Source organism: Conger conger, chromosome 3 (assembly GCF_963514075.1).
Source record: "Conger conger chromosome 3, fConCon1.1, whole genome shotgun sequence".
In the NCBI taxonomy this organism is placed as follows: domain Eukaryota; kingdom Metazoa; phylum Chordata; class Actinopteri; order Anguilliformes; family Congridae; genus Conger; species Conger conger.
Window position 1 is genome coordinate 873,261 of NC_083762.1, and position 22,290 is coordinate 895,550.

A 22,290-nucleotide genomic window follows, 5' to 3' on the forward strand; every position below is an offset into this window, starting at 1 on the left:
GTACTTTATCCTTCTTGAGGAAGCTTAATATTTTCTTCCGCTTTACTGGATTATGGATCCCTTTTACATTAAGTGTACAGAATTTAATGCTATTTACACATGTCATTTACCACTTTTTCTTGTGTCACACAGATAGACACTGTCTTTCTGATAGAGCTCTGGGCATCTGTATTATCTGACCCTAGCCCACCTAGCTTATATAGGAATTCCCTTCTGGTGGTGGAGAACAAAAACAGACAATTAACTACACTAAGCAACAAAAACCACTTTAACCATACACACACCTGCTGTAACATTAACCTATCTGTCAGGCGCATGTGAGGCCTCCTAACCTCTAACATCTTTCCCTCCTACTTAACCTCAAATCAAACACTAGTAGGCTGAGACATAGCCCCCTAGACTCTATATTATGTAAAGACATCTTTCAGGGATAGTAATTATACAGTGATCATCACCAACCTAAATATTATCTTTCTGGTCCTGCAGCCAAATAACAAAGGAGGAATATGTCACATAACCCAAAATAAATAAATAAGTAAGCTCTCTTCATCAGCGATAAAATAAAGCCGTTGCAATGACGCAATATAATAACCAGAAGAACAGTGGATCATCCATGTACAAAAGAAATCCCCATTTTGTCTGTTTCCTCACAGAACAAACAAGCAAAGAAAAACACTCCACTGTGATCAATCATCAGAAATCAACTCGAGCTTTCAATAATTACAGTCCATGTCTGCACTAATAATGTCTATTAACCTCCTTTATATGAAATAATGTGTCAGCTGCCTGGCTATGATGAACAAGAATCGTCGGTTTAATTACTCCAGATTACCTTGCAGCTGTCCCTCGCGTCTTGTCTCTCTGCAGCTCCTCAACATACCTCTGTGCTTCGGCTGCGGTTTTGAAGAGCTGGACCTTGTTGTCATGTGCAATGCGCCGCATAGCGGGGAAGAGCATCCTGGAGGGAATCCCCAGCGCTTGGAGTGACTTCTTTGCCTCCAGAAACTTCTTTGCCTGGAGAAAACAGCATCCTCTCAGGACTCCCCACCGAACTCACCAACAAACTTCAAATTATACAAAATTCTGCTGCCCGAATCCTCACCCTCACAAAATCTCATGACCACATCACACCCATCCTCACTCAGCTACACTGGTTACCAGTTCAACAGCGCATTGATTTCAAGATCCTCCTACTCACATACAAGGCTTTGAACACCCTTGCACCCCCCTATCTCTCTGACCTTCTTCACGACTACACCCCAACTTGCACTCTCCGCTCCTCCTCAGCTGGCCTCCTGTCTATCCCCACCACCCGACTCTCTACTATGGGTGCTCAAGCATTCAGCTCTACAGCACCCAGGCTCTGGAACTCTCTACCCATACACATCCGCCATGCAGAGTCACTGTCATCTTTCAAAAAACTTCTCAAAACTCATCTGTTTACTCTTGCATACCCCTGACTGTTTCCTTCCCTTACATGTTCTTGTGTCTATCTCTGTCTGCTGTCTGTTTGTTTGATATGAATTGTATGTTCATTGTAAATTATTTTTAATTGGATATATTGTATCATGTTTTCTTTTTTTGTTGATGATTTTAAATTGGATATTTTGTATCATGTTTTTACCATGTTTATTTTGTATTTTGTCCAATGTAAGGTGACCTTGAGTGTCTAGAAAGGCGCCACTTCAAATAAAATGTATTATTATTATTATTATTATTATTATTATTATTATTATTAAAAAATATTACCGTAAATCCTCAAATTGTGTCCGGGATTCTATTTGAAGCCGGGCCTCGGATAATAGCCGGGGGCGTGGTCGATTCGGACAAATAAAGGCCGGCCCCCAAATAATAAGCCGGGGTAATATTGCCTACCAGTAGGGCTATCAATCCATGAGCACTAGAAGACATTGTTTCGATTTAACTCAATGAAATAAAATAGCTCTTCTTAATATTTTATATTGTTGGTTGGTTTAATACTGTTGCCAATGAAAAGTCGTTACACCATGGGTCTCCAACACGTTACTTTCAAGCTACCAGTCGCTTGCCGCCCCCTTCTGAGTAGCTTGCCAAAGGCTGAAGCAGTATACATTTAAACACAATTGTTGCCGCGAGCCATTCCACCCTACGAATTTAATAAAAAGTAAATCAGGCTAAATGAAAAATTAACTCAATTCAGGCTACTTGGCTACGCAATAAGGTTTCCATGTATTTACAGCACAGCGCACGTTCAATGAATGAATGAAAGCGGCTGCCTTGGCTCGCAATAAACAGACGGGTGGAAATCCCGACACTCTTTCAACTACATAAAACTTAACAGTGAACCATCAAATACCCCCCAGATTTCAGTGCCCATCAATCCCAACATTTAGCAATAGAATCAAACAGTCCAAAAGTAAATAAAATCCCAAACCAAAGCGAAAAGTTTAACATATAGCATCTAAAGCACTTTGAGTTCATTATTTGAATATTGATTTAATTTACATAAAGGGATCGATGCATTTAGATATGCATAATTGCATTATTACCTGTTGTTTGTTAAAATTCTACTGTAATTGAAGCAGTGAGTTAATGAGTTAAGAGTAACTACGTTACCCACAATGCATTGTGGAAAGCACTTCCTGAATTTAACTACGTGTCTTGAGAGACGAAATGCTAGTGATGTACACGTGAGATTATGCTCAGTAAAGTTCGAGTGTTGTTTACCCAATTTTCGGACATTTACTTGCCGGCTAGTTAGATTTACAGAACATTTAGGAAAAAAAGATCCTTAACTTGCTGTTATCTACGCTAATTTGTTATTGTTCATGAAGGCGTGTCTGGCAAGTTGTTATTTTATGGATTCTGGACTTGCATGTGATTTATTGTGTTTGAGAATATTTGCAATAAACTAAGTCTGTTAAGACTGACACTATGACTTACCAAACGGTGTTCCTGATTAGCCTACACTAATTGATTTCTGAACGGTTACGGGAAGTGTTGAACAGTGTTGGCCCACTTTAAGTGTAGCCTTTTACTTTATTTCTAAGAATAAAATTCTACAACAGAAGCCTAATAAGAAATAAATTCCTGCCTCGAATACAAGCCTGCCCCAAATAAAGGCCTGTGCTTTGTGCAGCCTAAGTAAATAAAAGACCCTGGCCACAATTTGAGGATTTACGGTAGTATTAATATAATATAATATGAGTCAATAGAACTTATTTATTTTGTCATTCCTTCAATGCATTTTGAGTCCAGATGAAATATTGTTTTAAATTAAAGTGTAATTAAAATTTTCTTAGGTAATCAGTTACCAAAAAAGTTGAGTACTCTGAACTTATTAGGTTTTACAGTGTACATGGGTCACATTGGCTCACACTGTCTCTGGATCAGTACATGGGTCACATTGGCTCACACTGTCTCTGGATCAGTACATGGGTCACATTGGCTCACACTGCCTCTGGATCAGTACATGGGTCACATTAGCTCACACTGTCTCTGGATCAGTACATGGGTCACATTGGCTCACACTGCCTCTGGATCAGTACATGGGTCACATTGGCTCACACTCTCTGGATCAGTACATGGGTCACATTGGCTCACACTGCCCCTGGATCAGTACATGGGTCACACTGGCTCACACTGTCTCTGGATCAGTACATGGGTCACATTGGCTCACACTGTCTCTGGATCAGTACATGGGTCACATTGGCTCACACTGTTTCTGGATCAGTACATGGGTCACATTGGCTCACACTGCCCCTGGATCAGTACATGGGTCACATTGGCTCACTGGATCAGTACATGGGTCACATTGGCTCACACTGCCTCTGGATCAGTACATGGGTCACATTGGCACACACTGTCTCTGGATCAGTACATGGGTCACATTGGCTCACACTGCCTCTGGATCAGCAGGAGTTTCCAGTCATGATCAGAGCCCCAAGCAGCTGAGGTGTACACACTGTAAACATCACATTCATAATCTTTCATAATTCATCTCTCTCATTCATCTTTGTCCTCAACAGGACAAACTGTCACAATATGCCTCAAAGCACTATTTCCAAGGAGGTATGCCTTCCACATAATTAGCCAAGCGCTAATCCAGTAAACATGAAAGAATGTCGACACACATGTCTGTAAATTACAGTTTGGTGAGATTAGCAATGACCACAATTAATTCCCAAACACTGCAATAACATTCCAGTCGGAAGACAACTTTTTTTTCAGTCAAAACGGATGACCATTAGCAGAATAGCACCATACATATTCTTTATTAAATCATGAAAAGGAGTGACTGAATCTTCCAGGTTTCTCATGTGATTGTGTGTTGTTATGAGTCGTGTTTTGGTCTTTACATTATATCCAGTGTTTCTGCCCCACAGTGTTGACCTTAAGAGGGGCAGGTGCTTATTGTGAGAAAATGGCACCCGACCTAGATAAACTGTTTCATGACTCCCATTTATTTATTGATTTCATTATTTTATGACATAATATAGCTGACTTTACCAAAATTAATGAATGGAAATTAATGACAGCAACAACAATGGTTTCAGGGGCGCATTGGGCATTAGGAGCAGGTGCTCGGGTGCCTGAATATTTCAGGTAAACAGACTGCGCCGTCACCTTTGTAAATGCTGCGTGAAACGGATAGGCCAGAGCAACGCCCCAATATTCCATTCTTCCTCTTAAAAACGGAGAGCAAAACGCAGGCCAGCGCCCGTGGTACAACCCTTGGGAGAAGGTAGAGTTTGGAAACTGAAAGCTTGACAACGAAGTAACCACTGAGCTAAACATGTTGTATGAAAAAGAGTTTTAACAGGGAACGTCAGTGAACGAAAAGCTAGACCTGCTCATCGTTTATATTTTTTTTACATTGTTGGAATTTGGCAGACGCTCTTATCCAGAGTGACATACAGTTGATCAGACTAAGCAGGAGACAATCCTTTCCTGGAGCAATGCAGGGTTAAGGGCCTTGCTCAATGGCCCAGCGGCTGTGCAGATCTTATTGTGAGAGAGGGAGGGAGGGAGAAAGAGAGAGAGACAGAGAGTAGCCAGAAGAAAGAACGATGCCTACACACATAATCTACACACATAATTTACACACATAATCTACACACATAATCTACACACGTAATTTACACACATAATATACACACATGATTTACACACATAATTTACACACATAATTTAAGCATTTAATCCAAATAATCTGACTAAACGAGCGTGACAGTGCTCTTTACCAAGGTATAAATCTTGTCAAATCTACAGCATGACATGTATCCTCTAAAAACGGAGAGCAACACGCTGGACAGCGCCCGTGGTTCAACCCGCCGGAGAAGGTAGAGTTTGGCGAAACACACACAGCGTGCATGCAATGCTATCTGACGGATCGCAGGTATCGATTCATTCACTGACACTACCTATAAAATCGCATTTTTTCAAACAGCGGTACTTGCATCGCCTTAAATTAGTAGTTACTTTGTTGTCAAACTTTAAGTTAGGCCAAACTCTACCTTCTCCGGAGGGTTGAACCACGGGCGCTGTCTGGCATTTTGCTCTCCGTCTTTATAGGCGAAATGGAATAAAGCCTACTGTTGCTTTGATGTATACTTTACAACATTTGCGAAGGTGGTGTCATACCTTTTTACCTGAAATATACGGATAATAATAGACTGCATTCTATTATGGGAGAAGGGTTTCAGTCATAGACGCGGCAGATACAACACGCTTAGTGGGGCTTTTTTAGTTAATGAATGATACTCACAACAGGATACACACTATGTTTTATTACAATGACAATTCATTTCTCTCCATCTCTCTTGCCGTGTGAGTGTGTGTGTGTGTGTGTGTGTGTGTGTGTGTGTGTGTGTGTGTGTAAAACCCAACGACGGAATTTAGCGAGGGCTGAAGGTATCAGCGTGCTTGTCCTTCTGGTGTTGCTGAAAGAATACTAATAGGGTTAAAAATTAGTGGCCCCGATGCGGAGATTCTAGATCAGCCAATAAATAAACCACGATACAAAGGCAGTAGTACCACTCTGCCTTCCGCTCTTTACTGGTCCGGGCTGACCGAGAATCTCCACAATAGGGCCAATAGATTCACCTTCGTTTATCTGACTCCATTTTAGAATAATAATTTAGATTAGTTATCCACATTAGGTAGATTTCTTATTGATAATTTTGACTTGATCGCCATAGGAATCCTGTACTGAGATTTACTCTCCGAACAGTCCTCTGCTGGTACCGCCGCATGTCACATCGCGCGTTATGTGCACGTCGCACGAACTGACTAGATATCTATAGTCATCACAGAGGTCGCAGGAATAGCTACTCTTGGGTATATCTGTTTACAGCCTAGGGACCCAAGCAGACCAACCAAGCTACGGCTGTGCTCGACATGAATGAACTACCACGTGGAGGCGAGGGATTTACCATCATAGGTCTACGGGTGCTATACGCCGTGATACATTAAGCGTAAATATTCATCCTCCCTAGACCAGTTCGAGGGGGTAAACCAAGCATTCCCTGTATAACATTGAGTGTCAGTATGCGAAACCACACAGATCAAGTTTTAACAATTTATTTTACCAGGCAGGTTACATACACGTAATTACATACTAGTTCCAAATCAAAAAACATTACAACGGAAACCAAATTACGGAGTCTTAAAAGTCATACCTGGTAATAAAAGCTACATACGGGAGTCTGGCTACAGACACCCTGTACATAGAAATTACGTGCACTGTGTGCACGGGAGGCTGATTGCATTCTCCCAGATTGCTTAGTTTACTGTCCTTAAATCCAAAATCTGGCCTTTGATGTTAACCCTAAAAATGGGTCACCCATCTGGAATTTGGAGCCACGCCTCCCCAGGAAACGCAGGGGGGTTGAGGCACATGGATTTCACTGGGGAAGAGCTCCACAGTTTCTCCCTGGTTCCTGATTGATTATGATGTCCAGGGTTTGCTGTTGCAGAAATAAAACCATTGCACCAGTCGCACTGAAACAATCAGAATAATACCAAACATGAATATTATCTGAATTGACTTTGTCATGAAACATCCAGTGCTGTACAGATCATATAGTGACTGAGGAAGAGGGAGATCTGAGAGGGAGGGAGTAAGAAAGGGGGGTCGAAGGGAATAATGGGCCCAACAGGCCGTGCCCTCTGAAACCTTCCCATGCCGTAAAGAATGTTGCCCCGTCGTAACGAGTTTTACGGCTGGAGGCCTGAGTCTTCCCCCACAGGCTCCTGCCCATATGGGTGCGGAGATAGTGGGGGTTAAAGGTGCATACTCCTGGGTTAAATTACTTTACAGCCACATATTCCACAATACCAGAGGAAGCCAGCAAGCTGACCAGAGCCCTGAGTGATAATGCCAGATGTTAATAATTTCCGCCTTACAAGTGTGAGTGTGTGTGTGTGTGTGAGTGTGTGTGTGTGTGAGTTTGTGTGTGTGTGTGTGTGTGAGTGTGTGTGTGTGAGAGTTTGTGTGTGGGTGTGTGAGTGTGTGTGAGTGTGAGTGAGTGTGTGGGAGTCTCCTTGGCAGGACCAGGACCTTCGGTGGTACCTGGGTCAGGTGGTGTGTGAGCAGGTGGATGATTATCTCAGACAGGTGGGGCAGGTGAGGTGTGAGTGTGTGTGTGTGTGTGTGTGTGTGTGTGTGTGTGTGTGTACGTGTGTGTGTGTGTGTGAGTGTGAGTGTGTGTGTGTGTGTGAGTGTGAGTGTGAGTCTCCTTGGCAGGACCAGGACCCTCGGTGGTACCTGGGTCAGGTGGTGTGGGAGCAGGTGGATGATTATCTCAGACAGGTGGGGCAGGTGAGGCGTGAGAGTGTGTGTGTGTGTGTGTGTGTGTGTGTGTGTGTGTGTGTGTGGCGTCGCGTCGCCAAACTCTACCTTCTCCGGAGGGTTGAACCACAGGCGCTATCCGGCGTTTTGCTTCAAGATTTTTAGTTAAGTCACCTTAAATCAATATTTGAAATTAACGGGTATTTTCAAGTTATTGAACGGTACAAAGTGAGTGAGGTACGATACAAGTTGATCGTGGATAAAAAGAACATCCCTTCAGGCGATTGCTTGCAATATTATCTCAAAATCAGCAGATGTCGCTTTTCGTTCACTGACAAGACTTATAAAAGCCCATTTTCATACCGTGGTACTCGCGTCGGCTTAGCTCAGTGGTTACTTCGTTGTCCAAACTGGACCAGTTTCGCCAAACTCTACCTTCTCCGGAAGGTCGAACCACGGGCGCTGTCCCGCGTTTTGCTCTCCGTCTTTATAGGCCAAATGGAATGTGTACTGTCGCTGCGATGTATACTTTTTACAACATTTACGAAGGTGGTGTCATATTTTTTCCCTGAAAGATACGGATAATTATAGACTGCATTCTATTATGGTAGAAGGGTTACATTCATAGACACGGCAGCTACAACAAGCGTATAATGAGAATATATTGGTTCTCTGTCAGAAAACCGGTACTGCTAGCTATTATGCTAGAAATGAGAGAACTTGAGTTGTTGACAAAACGTCCATCCTTTAACAGGTAAAATACAACGCAGATGTCGCCGCGTTCACAGACATTCACCTTAACACCTGATTCAGAGCGGGGTCCAGGCGTCGGTACTATAGCTCTGTTCTCACTTCTTCCGCTGCATCGTGGCGCCCGTCTGCTCCATCGGTCCGAGCCACAAGCGCTCTCCCTCGTTTTGCATCACATCACCTTCAATCAGTATTTGAAAAATTAACGGGTATTTTCAGGTTATTGAACGGTACACAGTGGAGAATTGAGGAACGATAAAAGTTGATTTGTGGATAAAAAGAACATCCCTTCCAGGCTATTGCTTGCAATGTTATCTCATAATCAGCAGGTGTCACTATTGGGTCACTGACGTTCCCTATAAAACCGCATTTTCATACTGCAGCTGACGCGTCGGCTTAGCTCAGTGGTTACTTCGTTGTCAAACTTTCAGTTTCGCCAAACTCTACCTTCTCCGGAGGGTCGAACCACGGGCGCTGTCCGACGTTTTTTTTTTTTTAATAGAAATGGAAATATTGTAGCGTTGCTTTGATTTATAGGTTATACAGTATGCGTGTGTGAGTGTGTAAGTGTGTGTACGTGCTTGTGTATGTTTGAATACGCGCATTTGAGAGAGAGACGGCACGAGAGAGATGGAGAGAAATTGTCATTGTAATAAAACGTTGTGTGTATCCTGTTGTGAGTGTCATTCATTAACTAAAATAGCCCAGTTCACAGCAAGTCAACAAATACTGATACGTAGACGTTCATTTAAGGTAATGAGAAGTGTATGCAAAATGGTGGTACCTGGGTCAGGTGGCGTGGGAGCAGGTGGATGATTATCTCAGACAGGTGGGGCAGGTGAGGCGTGAGTGTGTGAGTGAGTGTGTGTGTGTGTGTGTGTGTGAGGGTGTGTGAGTATGTGTGTGTGAGTGTGTGTGTGTGTGTACATGCCCACACTGTGTGTGTGTGTGTGTGTGTGTGTGTGTGAGTGTCTGTGTGTGTGTGTGTACATGCCCACACTGTGTGTGTGTGTGTGTGTGTGAGTGTGTGTACATGCTCAGACTCATCACGTTTACTCCACGCATCCCAAGGACACACACTGTACATCGCTAAGTAAATCATGGCAGCCATTCCAGGGAAAGCGATGTGTACCTTCAGAAATGTCCTGTGCAGGATGAGAGTTTGATTCTGACTGGATTGAGGTATCTGGTTTGTGTGCTTTGATTCGTTGGACTTGTGTGTTTCTATCAGATGTGTAGTGGATGATTTTGCTGTTATTGGGCCACTGACGTTCCCTATAAAACCGCATTTTCATACGGCAGCTAGCGCGTCGGCTTAGCTCTGTGGTTACGTCCCGCGCGGCAGCATAATTGGCTCGCTGCTCCAGAGGGAGGGACTTGGCAGGGTTAGTAGATCGCCGCACAATAAAAGCACCTCGGGGGACTCGGAATCACGGCAACGGGCATGAGACGGGCATGAGACGATTGGCAACCAAATTGGGAGAAAAAGGGAAAAATAAAAAAATTAAATAAATAAAAAAAGATACCAAATAAAGTGCTCAGTGAGTGTATGTAGTAATATAGGGCAACTGTTAATTTCACTATAGTTCAATGCTACGTTTGTTACAACTAATTCACATGATGCAGCAGCACATAAACAGTACTGTGCAAAAGTATTAGGCACCTGTATAACATTCTGTACAGATGAGATTCTTTCAAAAAGAATTCAATGAAAGGTCCTCAATAAACATACTGTATATTTTACGTTACATTGTTAGTAATTTGGCAGAATAGTGAAAAACTAAATCAAATCTATATTATTTTGTGACCACCCTTCGGTGTTAAAACTGCATCACTTCTCTGAGATAGGCAATGCTGTCCTGCAGGTCTATAAGACAGTTAGCAAGCATGTTATATAATAATATATAATAAAGTCTAGGGTGCCTAAGACTTCTGCACAGCACTGTACATGATGAAAGCAAGCACAGCTTAATATTCAAAGCAGTTTGTTATGCTTTCAATGTATGAAATACGTGTATTCTTTGTTCATTTTTTGGCAATATGCATATGTAGCTACATCATGCCAGTAAAGCTAAATTGAGAGTGAGAGAGAAATAGATAGGGACTGGAGAGGCAGAGGCCAGATGTCCTAGATTGTACTGGAAAACAAAGAAAAAGTAGGGACAAAAGCTTAAAAGCTAACACACGCACCCAAAAAATATCTTCATACGCAGCGTGACGCCCCTGGATTGTGAGATGCGGCAATTGTCACCGGCAATTTATTAGGTTACCTTATAGAGCGAGAGAGACGACGAGTTCAAACACCAGACAAACATAATAGGAAACGATCATCTTTAACTTTCCCCCTCACGGTTTATAGCGAAAAATGATTGATCAAAATAAGAACATAAATTCTCAAAAGCATTTCAGCTGCACAGAACGTTTCCAGCCAGGTTGCTTTATTTTGACGTTCAGTGTCACAGGCTGATATGTGAGCACAACCCACATACGTGTGCCATTAGATTTGGCTGAAACTGCTCAAGGCCAGCACCGCTGGATCGAGCGCCATAAGACACTACTTGTACCATAGAACTGTTTGAGCACCGATAAATAACTTGCTACTTACGTAGCCTAAGTGACAGAAATAGCGATTAAGCGATTAGAGAGATAATCGTTGTGACAGGCAAAACTTCAGCCAATTTCGTGATAAATTCTGAACGAATTTAAAATTTTAGTTTAACCCATGTGACTTTAAACCAATATAATTGATTTATTTGGCTCACTCTTTTCATATTGAGTCATGATAACCCTGTTCTGGAGTGTTGATAGTTTTCAGATGCCCCCTAACGGGTGCACGAGACTGGGAAAAAGAAAAAACTTTAACCGTCTTTTATTTATTTTTTTGTGGAAACGAGAGGATATCGAAAAATCAACTTAGAACAAATTATTGAACATTAACTATTCCACTGCATCAGCTAAATAGAGAAGGAATACGTAGATATTGACATTTCCACGCTAGATTTCCCGATAAGATTTCTGCTTTCGTATTTTCTTTAAATTCTCCATGTCCTGGTGAGTTGCTAATATTAAGATTTTTTTTTAAAAGCGACCGTTATCAATAATGCTAGCCAGTTAGCAACAGGGTATACCGTTCACTAATTAACTTATAGATGATGTTTTAATTAAATTCCCAGTGACAATAAATTCCCAGTAAAAATAATCTATGTTTCATACCGAAGTGGTGTATGAACATTTTGGACTGTATAGTATTATTTTTTGTTCAGTTATTCCAAGTAGTAAAAAGGTATACAAGGCACTGGCTGGCTAGCTGGTTTTACTTGCTGTCTGGCTAATGGTCATTTTTATTTCATTTATTTTATTTTAATGTGATAAAATGACTGTTTTTGTGGCTTTTAAGCGCTCATTTCACCGGCATTCCATCATGTTAAATGCTGGACCCCGACGGCACCGAAAAACAGGCAGATTTCACAGACCATTCCATTGTTTACATTAATGGAGCTCTAAAATTGGGACGCAATAATAGCTTTTACTGGTTGATTTCACGCCGCGCTCATATGTGTCCTGTATCGCTGTCATAATAGCTGTAGCATTGATTAATGATAGTAATCAGTACATTTTTTATACTTTTTTTTTTCCTTCATACTGATATTGACTTGATCTACGCCACGGAGCTCCATCGCTCCAGCTCTATTAGTACCTCGATATTAAACAGACTGCTTAGTTTCTGCATCCACGGATTCCGTGCGGGCCTAGCAATCATACAATAACAAGGGAAGAACGCACAGACTTAAGGAACGCAGTGATAGCAGAGAGCACTTGGCAGAATTAAGGCAGGGAGAACAGGGAGGTGGAGCAGTGCAGAAATAGGGAGAATGTTAATGTTAGTTGCGTGATTAAACTATAAATACCCAAAACTAGTGAATGCTAGTTTGTTAGTTAGATGAAAATATTATTGTGTTAATATGATTAGTACTGTACAAATTCTATCTCAGTTGGGATGAGTAGATTAGTGTTATCTACCAACATGAATGGAGAGAAAGCAGGAAGTAAGTAAAGCGAGAAAGAATTGTGGGAAACGGGTCTTGGGGGCACGGGGTCTCAGGGGAGCACGGGGCAAGCCGGAGACGGGGCCAAACACGGATAGTATTTTCAGGTCTTTTCCCACAGGGAAGTTTGTGAATTTGAGGGAAAAAATCAAGCAAATAACATTGGGTCACATTCCGCTGTATGTGTCTCCTGCCATCTTTCAGTAGCACAACCTGCCGACGGTCAGTGGTCAATAGCCGTCACCTGCCTCAGTGCGGCGGTCAGTGGTAAATGTCTGTGTTTACATGATGCAGGTTAAACTGCACCAAGCAAGCTAAAAAGCTAGAGGCGCCAAGCAAGCTAAAAAGCAATATCAAACGTCAGCTAGTATCATGCCTGGAAAATGCAAGTTTCGAGACACAAAAGCCATAGGTAAAGAATGGCTGCTCAAAGATTCACGGGACGTCCATAGGGCATGATGTAGAGCCTGCAGTCAATCAATTAAAGTTCTCGCGATGGGCGAAGCTGCATTGATGAGTCATTTGCTAGTTATTAACTATTATCAGGGATAGGATAGGAAGGCGGAGCTACAGAACAGCATGAACAATAGGAGATATCGTTCGTAAGTTAGTTAGTTACGTGATTAAATCTAAACTACTAAACGACTTAATTTATTAGTTAGACAGGAAGTGTTTTAATATAAATAGTACTGTACAATATCTTGACGGCACAGATGGTGCAGTGGGTAACACTGCCGCCTCACAGCATGGAGGCCCTGGGTTTGAATCCCTGTCGGCCGAGGCCTCTCTGTGTGGAGTTTGCATGTTCTTCTCTAAATTGCCCGTAGGTATAAGTTTGTGAGTGAATGGTGTGTGTGCCCTGGGATGGACTGGCGACCTGTCCAGGGTGTATTCCTGCCTTTCACCCAATGTATGCTGGGATCGGCTCCAGCTCCCCTGCGACCCTGTTCAGGATAAGCGGGTTAAGATAATGGATGAATGGATGGATGGATGGATGTACAATATCTAAATTAGGAGTTGTTAGTAAGAATAGTGCTATACAACATTAACTGGCGAGGAAAGCAGGAAGTAAAGAATGGGAAGGAATGTTGAAACCCGGAAACTACCGAAACCACCCGAATAGCGCAGCACGCAGACAGGGGAGTGGCTCTGACTCAGAAACATTCAGACGGGAATCTCAATTGCAATGAATAGTAATGTTTGAATGAACAGACCAGATAAGTTATGAAAAATAATAAATTACAAGAGTAACAATCTGCACCTGCCACAAAAACTTTTTGGGAGAAACATCTGCCTTATCCTCGTCTTCCATTGTATTTGTAGAGACTACAGAAATTGTCTATACACCCTGGATATGAATGAATCAAGGTGCACCACACCCTATGATCATTTTATGAGTATAATCCAGCCCATTTCAGCCTGCACCTCTTTGGAAAATGGCAACATTCAATAGCCACTCCCAGTAGACCACACATGCGGCGTACAATGTTGATTCCAGAAAATATGGCTTTTAATGTGATTTACTCAAAGTCAGTTACATTCACATGAAGTACATCTGTAGGATAATAAGTCAGACACAGCCTATGTGGTGGCAGGGATTTCATGAACAGGATACAAAGTATAAAGTAGTAGAATCAGAAAGAATCAGGACCTCATCTGACAGCTACAGAGGAAAGGCAATTGTTATCTTACCCAATGCTTGGTACAGCTCTGTCATCTTTGGGTGATCCCAGCAGGTTGTCTGAGCATGATGACTAAACAAAGAAAGATTAATTATTATTTTTATGTTGTTGTAAAATGTTAACTCTGTCAACTCAATGTTAACAATGTACAGAAAATGGATTTCATGCCAAAAAGGCAAACGGAGAGATAGACAGAGATGGGTGAAGACAGAAAACAAAAGAAAAGACCCTCATTCTGCTACAGTGGCTGACATAGTGTAAAGCTCCAGGCCATTCTCAAGCTTGAAGAGAATGGGTTATGGAACCCTGTGGAATCATCACCGCCTCACTTGTGTCCTATTCGATCAGGACAACTGGTTAAGCTGTGTCCTCTCCTCCTCTAATATTACACCTTTAGCACTTTGTTAGCGGACACAGTGCATTCCCATGGAATCTGCTAGGGTCAAAATGGCACACGGTACAATGGTGAAAGAACTCAAACAGTAGAGGAACCTGAGTGGAGAGGAAGTGTTGGGACCCTGGTCCAAAGTCTCTGTGGGCATCTTGCAGTGTGACCAGGGGTGACAGAGACATACAGACCTAACTGGCCAATCTCCACAGGCAGGAAACGGTACACCCAGGTCCAGGCAATAAGGGTTGACAAAAAAACTTTTTTCTCTCTTCAAACAGGGAAGGGGAAAGCAAATATTTCATTCCATTTACACAAAGCCAGCCATTTGTGCTTGAATAAATGCATTTGCAGAGGGCAATGGTGCAAACTTCAGTAAAGTGGATTTCAGAGCACTAATATGTTCCTCTCTCCATCATTTGGTTTTTGCATGTCTTTTTTATGTGGCATAGGCCTAGAGGGATTTAGGCTGACTCATTTGGGTTCATTTACAGGGTGCTGGCTTTACTGTGCAAATTAATGCCAGAAAATGTCAGAAGATTCCACTACATATCTAAGGCCTGCCTCTTCACCACTAGAAATGCAGTTCTCCAAGGCTGTTATTGGCATTTATCAACATGTTGTGCAAATGAGTCAAGGAAGACATTATGATGCTGAGAAAAAAAATAAAGAAAACTGTCCATACTGTTTGGAGCATCATTATGAAGAAAGAGAGCACCGGTGGCTGTTTGAGATCACTGCCTTGCTGGGATGAAGCACCGTCCAATGAGTTTGGAGCAATTTGATTGAACGTTAGCAGATAAGATGCTTCTGGCACAGCTATCAGCAGTTACATTATCAATGAAAGCAAGTGAATCAGCACCTGTGGCAGCCATACATGCCCAAACTATAACACCCAAACCACCATGTTTCACAGATTGGGGTGGGGGGGGGGGGGGTGCTTTGGTTCTTGGGAAGTTACTATTAACCTCCACACTTTCCTCTTTCCATCATTCTGGTACAAGTCAATTTTGGTCTCTTCTTAGCAAGCTGTAACCTGGCCATTTTGTTTTGCAACTAGTTTCCATGCCTGTTGCCTGAGTGTTTCTGATCTGTTGGACAGGTGTTTTGTGGTTTTCCTTCATTGTGGTGACAATTCATCAACTGTTGAGGTCTTCCTTGGCCTACCAGCCTGTTTGCAAATACTCTCCTGCTATCTTTCTTCTTAATGATGCTCCAAACAGTTTATTTTGAAAAGCGTATTGTTTCGTTATGTCCGTTTTTCTTCTTCTTATTCCTCGGCCTCAAAATGGCTTCCTTAACTGTCACTGGCACAACTCTGGGCCTCATGTTGACAAACACCAATAACAGCTTTTGAGGAAATCAAAAGCCAAGAATCAAGTCTAGATACTGAAAGCTTTTTTATACCTGCTAAATGTATTTTAACCTCACATTTATTGTTTCATTTTAAATCCAATGTGCTTAACTACAGAGCCAAAAGAACAGAACAGAAAACTACCAACTGTCCAAATACATATGAACTGCACTGTATATGGGTTTCAGGCTAGTGCTTTGAGGTGCGGAAAACCTTTGTGGCATCGATATGGTCCTGAAGCGAGTCGATGAAGAGGTCCTCAGCAGGCTCCCACTCCCTCACTCCCTCAGCCTGGTCCAGTGTTCCCTCATGGCACCCTGCATCTCCACGAGCCTCTGTAGAGTGAGCTCCATGTGCCCTTGGCGTGACAGCGTGCTGTCAGCTTCTCCCACAGGTCGCTCACTAAGTTGGCCTGCTTCCACACCAAACGGCTGACATTCTGGATTCGTCTCCGTGGTGAAACATCTGTGTGGGGGTGGGAGTAGGTCCCCTATCGGTCAGAGAAGTGATTGCGATGGGCACTATCCAACATGAGAAGTAGCAGTAGGAGGGGGGCAGCAGTTAGCTAATGAAACACATTACATTACATTAGAGGCATTTAGCAAACACTCTAGGGTGACGTACAATGAAAAAACACTATCATTTCCATAAAAAGGGAGGGGTTCCACCAAATTCAGCAACCTTAAAGCACATCACAAGTTTTATATTGGAGTGACCCCACATTGCTACAGGAAAAATGTTTACTCTGAAAAGCAACTTGAAAAGACACCACACTGGATACAGACATTTCAGCTGTAAATAGCTGCTTCCACTTTATAAGTTCAAGGCAGGGAGCAGTTTTCTGTTTTTGAAAGAAGTAACAAGTACTATTTTTACACAGTTGTATTACAGTTTTATTGAAACAGGGTCTGAGTGACTGATTTTAAGTTGCCTCTTGAAGACAAAGAATATTTTGTCGAGGACACCTCATGCTGCAAAAATTTAAAACTAAAGGGAGGGAAACCTGGCAGTTTATTTAAAGAACAACTCACATGTGGATGAAGTGGAGATTCTTTTATTGAAGTATATTGATATAATGTACAATTATTGACATGGGGGAGTCCAGTCAGAGGGAGTACAATGTAGTGGAGTGTGGTCTAAAGGCCGTAATTTATTTGCACAATTAAGTTGCATATTAATAAACAAATACGATCTCATGTCTTGTTAAAAAAATCTTGCACATGAAACATGAAAGTTTTAATTTGTGATACTATTCATCTGCCTAATCATAATGCCCTCTTAACAGACATCACAGCAATGCCACAAGCTACAACATTCAATATGGCTGACCAACTAATTGGTGTGTTCTAGCATAATGTATTCTTAAAGGAGGATGACCCCAAATCATTTCCAAGCAAAGAAGATATGAAGATAATTTGTTTATGAATGGCTGAACTATGCAGAAGTTGCTATCTAAGGAGTGCCCACAGGTTACTAGCCTCATTGTTAGAGCTCCTGAGTGTGGTTCAGGCCTGAAAGGCAGACAGGAGGGCAGTGGACATGAGGAGGAGCAGCACCCTGAGGGCAGTAGCACTGCTGGGGGCAGGGGTTGGTGTGGCTCTGATGGAATGGAAGCATGTGCCCACGTTGCCCACGGCATCCACCGCCACTAACTCTACATTTGGCGAGCAGCAGGAGGCATTGTATGTTGCAATGGTGATGTTGATGCCCCCCTCCCCCAGGGAGGTGGTGGTGTCAAGGGTGCCATCCCCCAAGCGCAATGACACTGTTTGGATGCCTGTCCCGTTCCCGTCCGTCAGGCTGGCGGAAAGCTCCCACCTCGATTCACTGCAGTTCACGGAGCAGCTGCTGCTCACGCTCTCTACCTGGCACACAGGTCGGCTGAAGTCTGTCACCTTCCGGAAACAGGAACAAAGTTACCAATGTCTGCAACCCCTACACTACAGTTACCAACATTTTGAACCTTTAAAAACGAAAATGAATGATTTGGAGAGAGTTCCATCCTCCTTGACCTCTGTCCTGTATTAAGCCTTTCCACAACCTTTGTGTATCAAAATGATGACCTCTCGAAGCATATGTACAATCATTAACCCTTTCCACTTTGGCCCCCAAGAAGGCAATTTCGCCCTATTTTGTACTATTCCGATAGAAGTTTCAATATCTCAAAAACTACACTCATCGAGCACTTTATTAGGAACATTTTTACTTTATTACACCTACTTATTCATGAGATTATCTAAATCCAGCCAATTCTGTGGCAGCAGTGCAATTCACACAATCATGTAGATACAGGTCAGGAGCTTCAGGTAATGTTCACATTCACTATCAGAATGTGGAAAAAATTGCATCTAAGTGACTTTGACCGTGGAATGATTGTTGGTGGCAGACAGGGTGGTTTGAGTATCTCATCTCAGAAACTGCTGATCTCCTGGGATTTTCACACACACTAGTATGGTGCAAAAACAGCAGTAAGCAGCAGTTCTGCAGAACTGTTAATGAGAAATGTCACAGGAGAATGGACTGGTCAAAGCTGACAGAAGGTGACAGTAACAGAAATAACAACACATTACAACAGTGGTATGCAGAAGAGCATCTCTGAAGACAAAACACGTCATAATTCTAAGTGGATAAGCTACAGCAGTAGAAGTCTAAAAAACACCTAATAAAGTGCTCACTGAGTGTATTTACTACACACACATGCTTGAAGTTAAATTAAAGAAGCTTGTACTATTCATAAATTTGAGAGGGAACCAATGTATGTCAGAGCATGTACATACAGTGTACACAAAATATACAAGACACCTTATTGTTTCTATAGTTTAATACTGACTATCTCAATTTCTAAGTCATGGACCAACCCAGAATTACTTAATATTTGTGCACAAACTTCATCTTAATGTGTGTACAAGACGTAGCAGATATTTACAGGCATTCAAATTCCACATGAGTTTTCCAAAAACTGCACCCAGATGTCCTCAAGTGTCCTCAAATCTCTCCAAATACAAAACATCTGCATATTTATTTGTCCAGACATATGAATGATCAGAAAAGCTTCCTGTTCTTTTAAACCCAGATTTTTTTTATACCAAATGTAAAAAAAATGAATTGTGTTTTATTCACATATATGAGAGTATGTTTAATAAAGCATGCCCATATGGTTTCGGAAAGGATTACTCACCCTAACAAACCTTTTAAATGGTTGGCATTTATATGGCGCCTTTATCCAAAGCACTGTACAGTTGATGCTTCTCATTCACCCACCCATTCATACACACACTCGCACACCGACGGCGACGGCGATTGGCTGCCATCCAAGGCACCGACCAGCTCATCAGGAGCATTTGGGGGTTAGGTGTCTTGCTCAGGGACACTTCGACACAGCCCGGGCGGGGGATTGAACCGGCAACCCTCTGACTGCCAGACGACTGCTCTTACTGCCTGAGCCATGTCGCCCCACTTTTAAAATGGAACTTTATTTCAAAATTAACCAAAGCCCCCTTAGCCCCATTAGCCCCATTAGCCCCATTAGCGAGTAAAATCTATAGGAAGTCCGATGCAAACGCTCACTTGATGTAAATTTAACATAACGTCACTGTGATTGTGAACATTGCTCTCAATCATCGCCTGTGCTCAATTACAATTACTTTATCAACTTAGATTATCAAGGTGGTGCAAATGGGATCATTTTTACGCATTCATTTTGGTATTCAGCTTACTGTATGAAATATAATTGTTACCTGGTTGAGGACAGTGATGCCAGAGTCTCTGATGGAATGGAAGCATGTGCCCACATTGCCCACGGCATCCACCGCCACTAACTCTACATTTGGCGAGCAGCAGGAGGCATTGTATGTTGCAAAGGTGATGTTGATGCCCCCCTCCCCCAGGGAGGTGGTGGTGTCAAGGGTGCCATCCCCCACGCGCAATGACACTGTTTGGATGCCTGTCCCGTTCCCATCCGTCAGGTTAGCTGAAAGCTCCCACCTCGATTCACTGCAGTTCATGGAGCAGTTGCTGCTCACGCTCTCTACCTGGCACACAGGTCGGCTGAAGTCTGTCACCTTCCGGAAACAGGAACAAAGTTACCAATGTCTGCAACCCCTACACTACAGTTACCAACATTTTGAACCTTTAAAAACGAAAATGAATGATTTGGAGAGAGTTCCATCCTCCTTGACCTCTGTCCTGTATTAAGCCTTTCCACAACCTTTGTGTATCAAAGTGATGACCTCTCAAAGCATATGTACAATCATAAACCCTTTCCACTTTGGCCCCCAAGAAGGCAATTTCGCCCTATTTTGTACTATTCCGATAGAAGTTTCAATATCTCAAAAACTACACTCATCGAGCACTTTATTAGGAACATTTTTACTTTATTACACCTACTTATTCATGAGATTATCTAAATCCAGCCAATTCTGTGGCAGCAGTGCAATTCACACAATCATGTAGATACAGGTCAGGAGCTTCAGGTAATGTTCACATTCACTATCAGAATGTGGAAAAAATTGCATCTAAGTGACTTTGACCGTGGAATGATTGTTGGTGGCAGACAGGGTGGTTTGAGTATCTCATCTCAGAAACTGCTGATCTCCTGGGATTTTCACACACACTAGTATGGTGCAAAAACAGCAGTAAGCAGCAGTTCTGCAGAACTGTTAATGAGAAATGTCACAGGAGAATGGACTGGTCAAAGCTGACAGAAGGTGACAGTAACAGAAATAACAACACATTACAACAGTGGTATGCAGAAGAGCATCTCTGAAGACAAAACACGTCATAATTCTAAGTGGATAAGCTACAGCAGTAGAAGTCTAAAAAACACCTAATAAAGTGCTCACTGAGTGTATTTACTACACACACATGCTTGAAGTTAAATTAAAGAAGCTTGTACTATTCATAAATTTGAGAGGGAACCAATGTATGTCAGAGCATGTACATACAGTGTACACAAAATATACAAGACACCTTATTGTTTCTATAGTTTAATACTGACTATCTCAATTTCTAAGTCATGGACCAACCCAGAATTACTTAATATTTGTGCACAAACTTCATCTTAATGTGTGTACAAGACGTAGCAGATATTTACAGGCATTCAAATTCCACATGAGTTTTCCAAAAACTGCACCCAGATGTCCTCAAGTGTCCTCAAATCTCTCCAAATACAAAACATCTGTATATTTATTTGTCCAGACATATGAATGATCAGAAAAGCTTCCTGTTCTTTTAAACCCAGATTTTTTTTATACCAAATGTAAAAAAAATGAATTGTGTTTTATTCACATATATGAGAGTATGTTTAATAAAGCATGCCCATGGTTTCGGAAAGGATTACTCACCCTAACAAACCTTTTAAATGGTTGGCATTTATATGGCGCCTTTATCCAAAGCACTGTACAGTTGATGCTTCTCATTCACCCACCCATTCGCACACCGACGGCGATTGGCTGCCATCCAAGGCACCGACCAGCTCATCAGGAGCATTTGGGGGTTAGGTGTCTTGCTCAGGGACACTTCGACACAGCCCGGGCGGGGGATTGAACCGGCAACCCTCTGACTGCCAGACAGACTGCCTGTCATTCATTTTGGTATTCAGCTTACTGTATGAAATATAACTGTTACCTGGTTGAGGACAGTGAGGCGGAGCACCACATAGTTGGAGTTGCCGCCACTGGGGGACTCAGCCTCAATGGTGAGTGTGACGTCTGTGCCTGAGGGTGTACTGCCAGGAGCCTCCAGCTGTACTGACCCCTGAGCACTTCCCCCGCTATCCAAAGGCAGGCTGTGGCACAGAAGAAACCATTATCTCACAGAACAGATAGCCCCTGCTGCTCCCTCACACAGCACAGAGCAGAGAGACCAAACTACTGCTTCACACATTACAGAGTAGGGCAACCTTACGGTCTTTTCAGTCTGTATCGATAGATCGACCCTGTATCAGTCAATGCTTTCCACTCAAAACTCACTCCTACCTGGATGGTGCAGAGGTGATGAATCCCCTGTCGTCTCGGGAGCGGATGGTGTAATGTCCCGCCGTCCCATTGGACCACACAGTGAAAGGAACAGTGAATTGCACCCCAGGTTCCATGGTGCCATTAGCCAAGGCCTGACATGACACCAAAACACCCACTGTGACATCACAACCACAAATCAAATCAGTCACTGTCACAGGAGCATGGATATTTTATGCTGTGATCACATCGCACACGCTTTGTAGGCTCGAAAATACGTGGCACTTTTCTGCTGTCGCTAGGCAACCGCACTCTGCTCCTGTCAATCACTTGGCTGCAGTTCTA

The 22,290-nt window shown here is 42.6% G+C and overlaps 1 protein-coding gene across 2 annotated transcripts in view; it reads right to left on the reverse strand.

Annotated features, from left to right (window-relative positions):
* Positions 1-17,029: 17,029 nt before the first annotated feature.
* Positions 17,030-22,290, reverse strand: part of LOC133124202 (von Willebrand factor A domain-containing protein 7-like) — a 99,838-nt gene continuing 94,577 nt past the window's right edge. For both annotated transcript variants that reach the window (XM_061235183.1, XM_061235184.1), the window contains exons 15-18: positions 21,967-22,100; positions 21,617-21,776; positions 19,729-20,052; positions 17,030-17,886 (exon numbers count right to left, since the gene is read on the reverse strand). In XM_061235183.1, the coding sequence (XP_061091167.1) occupies positions 17,497-17,886; positions 19,729-20,052; positions 21,617-21,776; positions 21,967-22,100 (1,008 nt within the window). In that variant the 3' untranslated portion in view covers positions 17,030-17,496. The remainder of the gene's footprint in view (positions 17,887-19,728; positions 20,053-21,616; positions 21,777-21,966; positions 22,101-22,290) is intronic.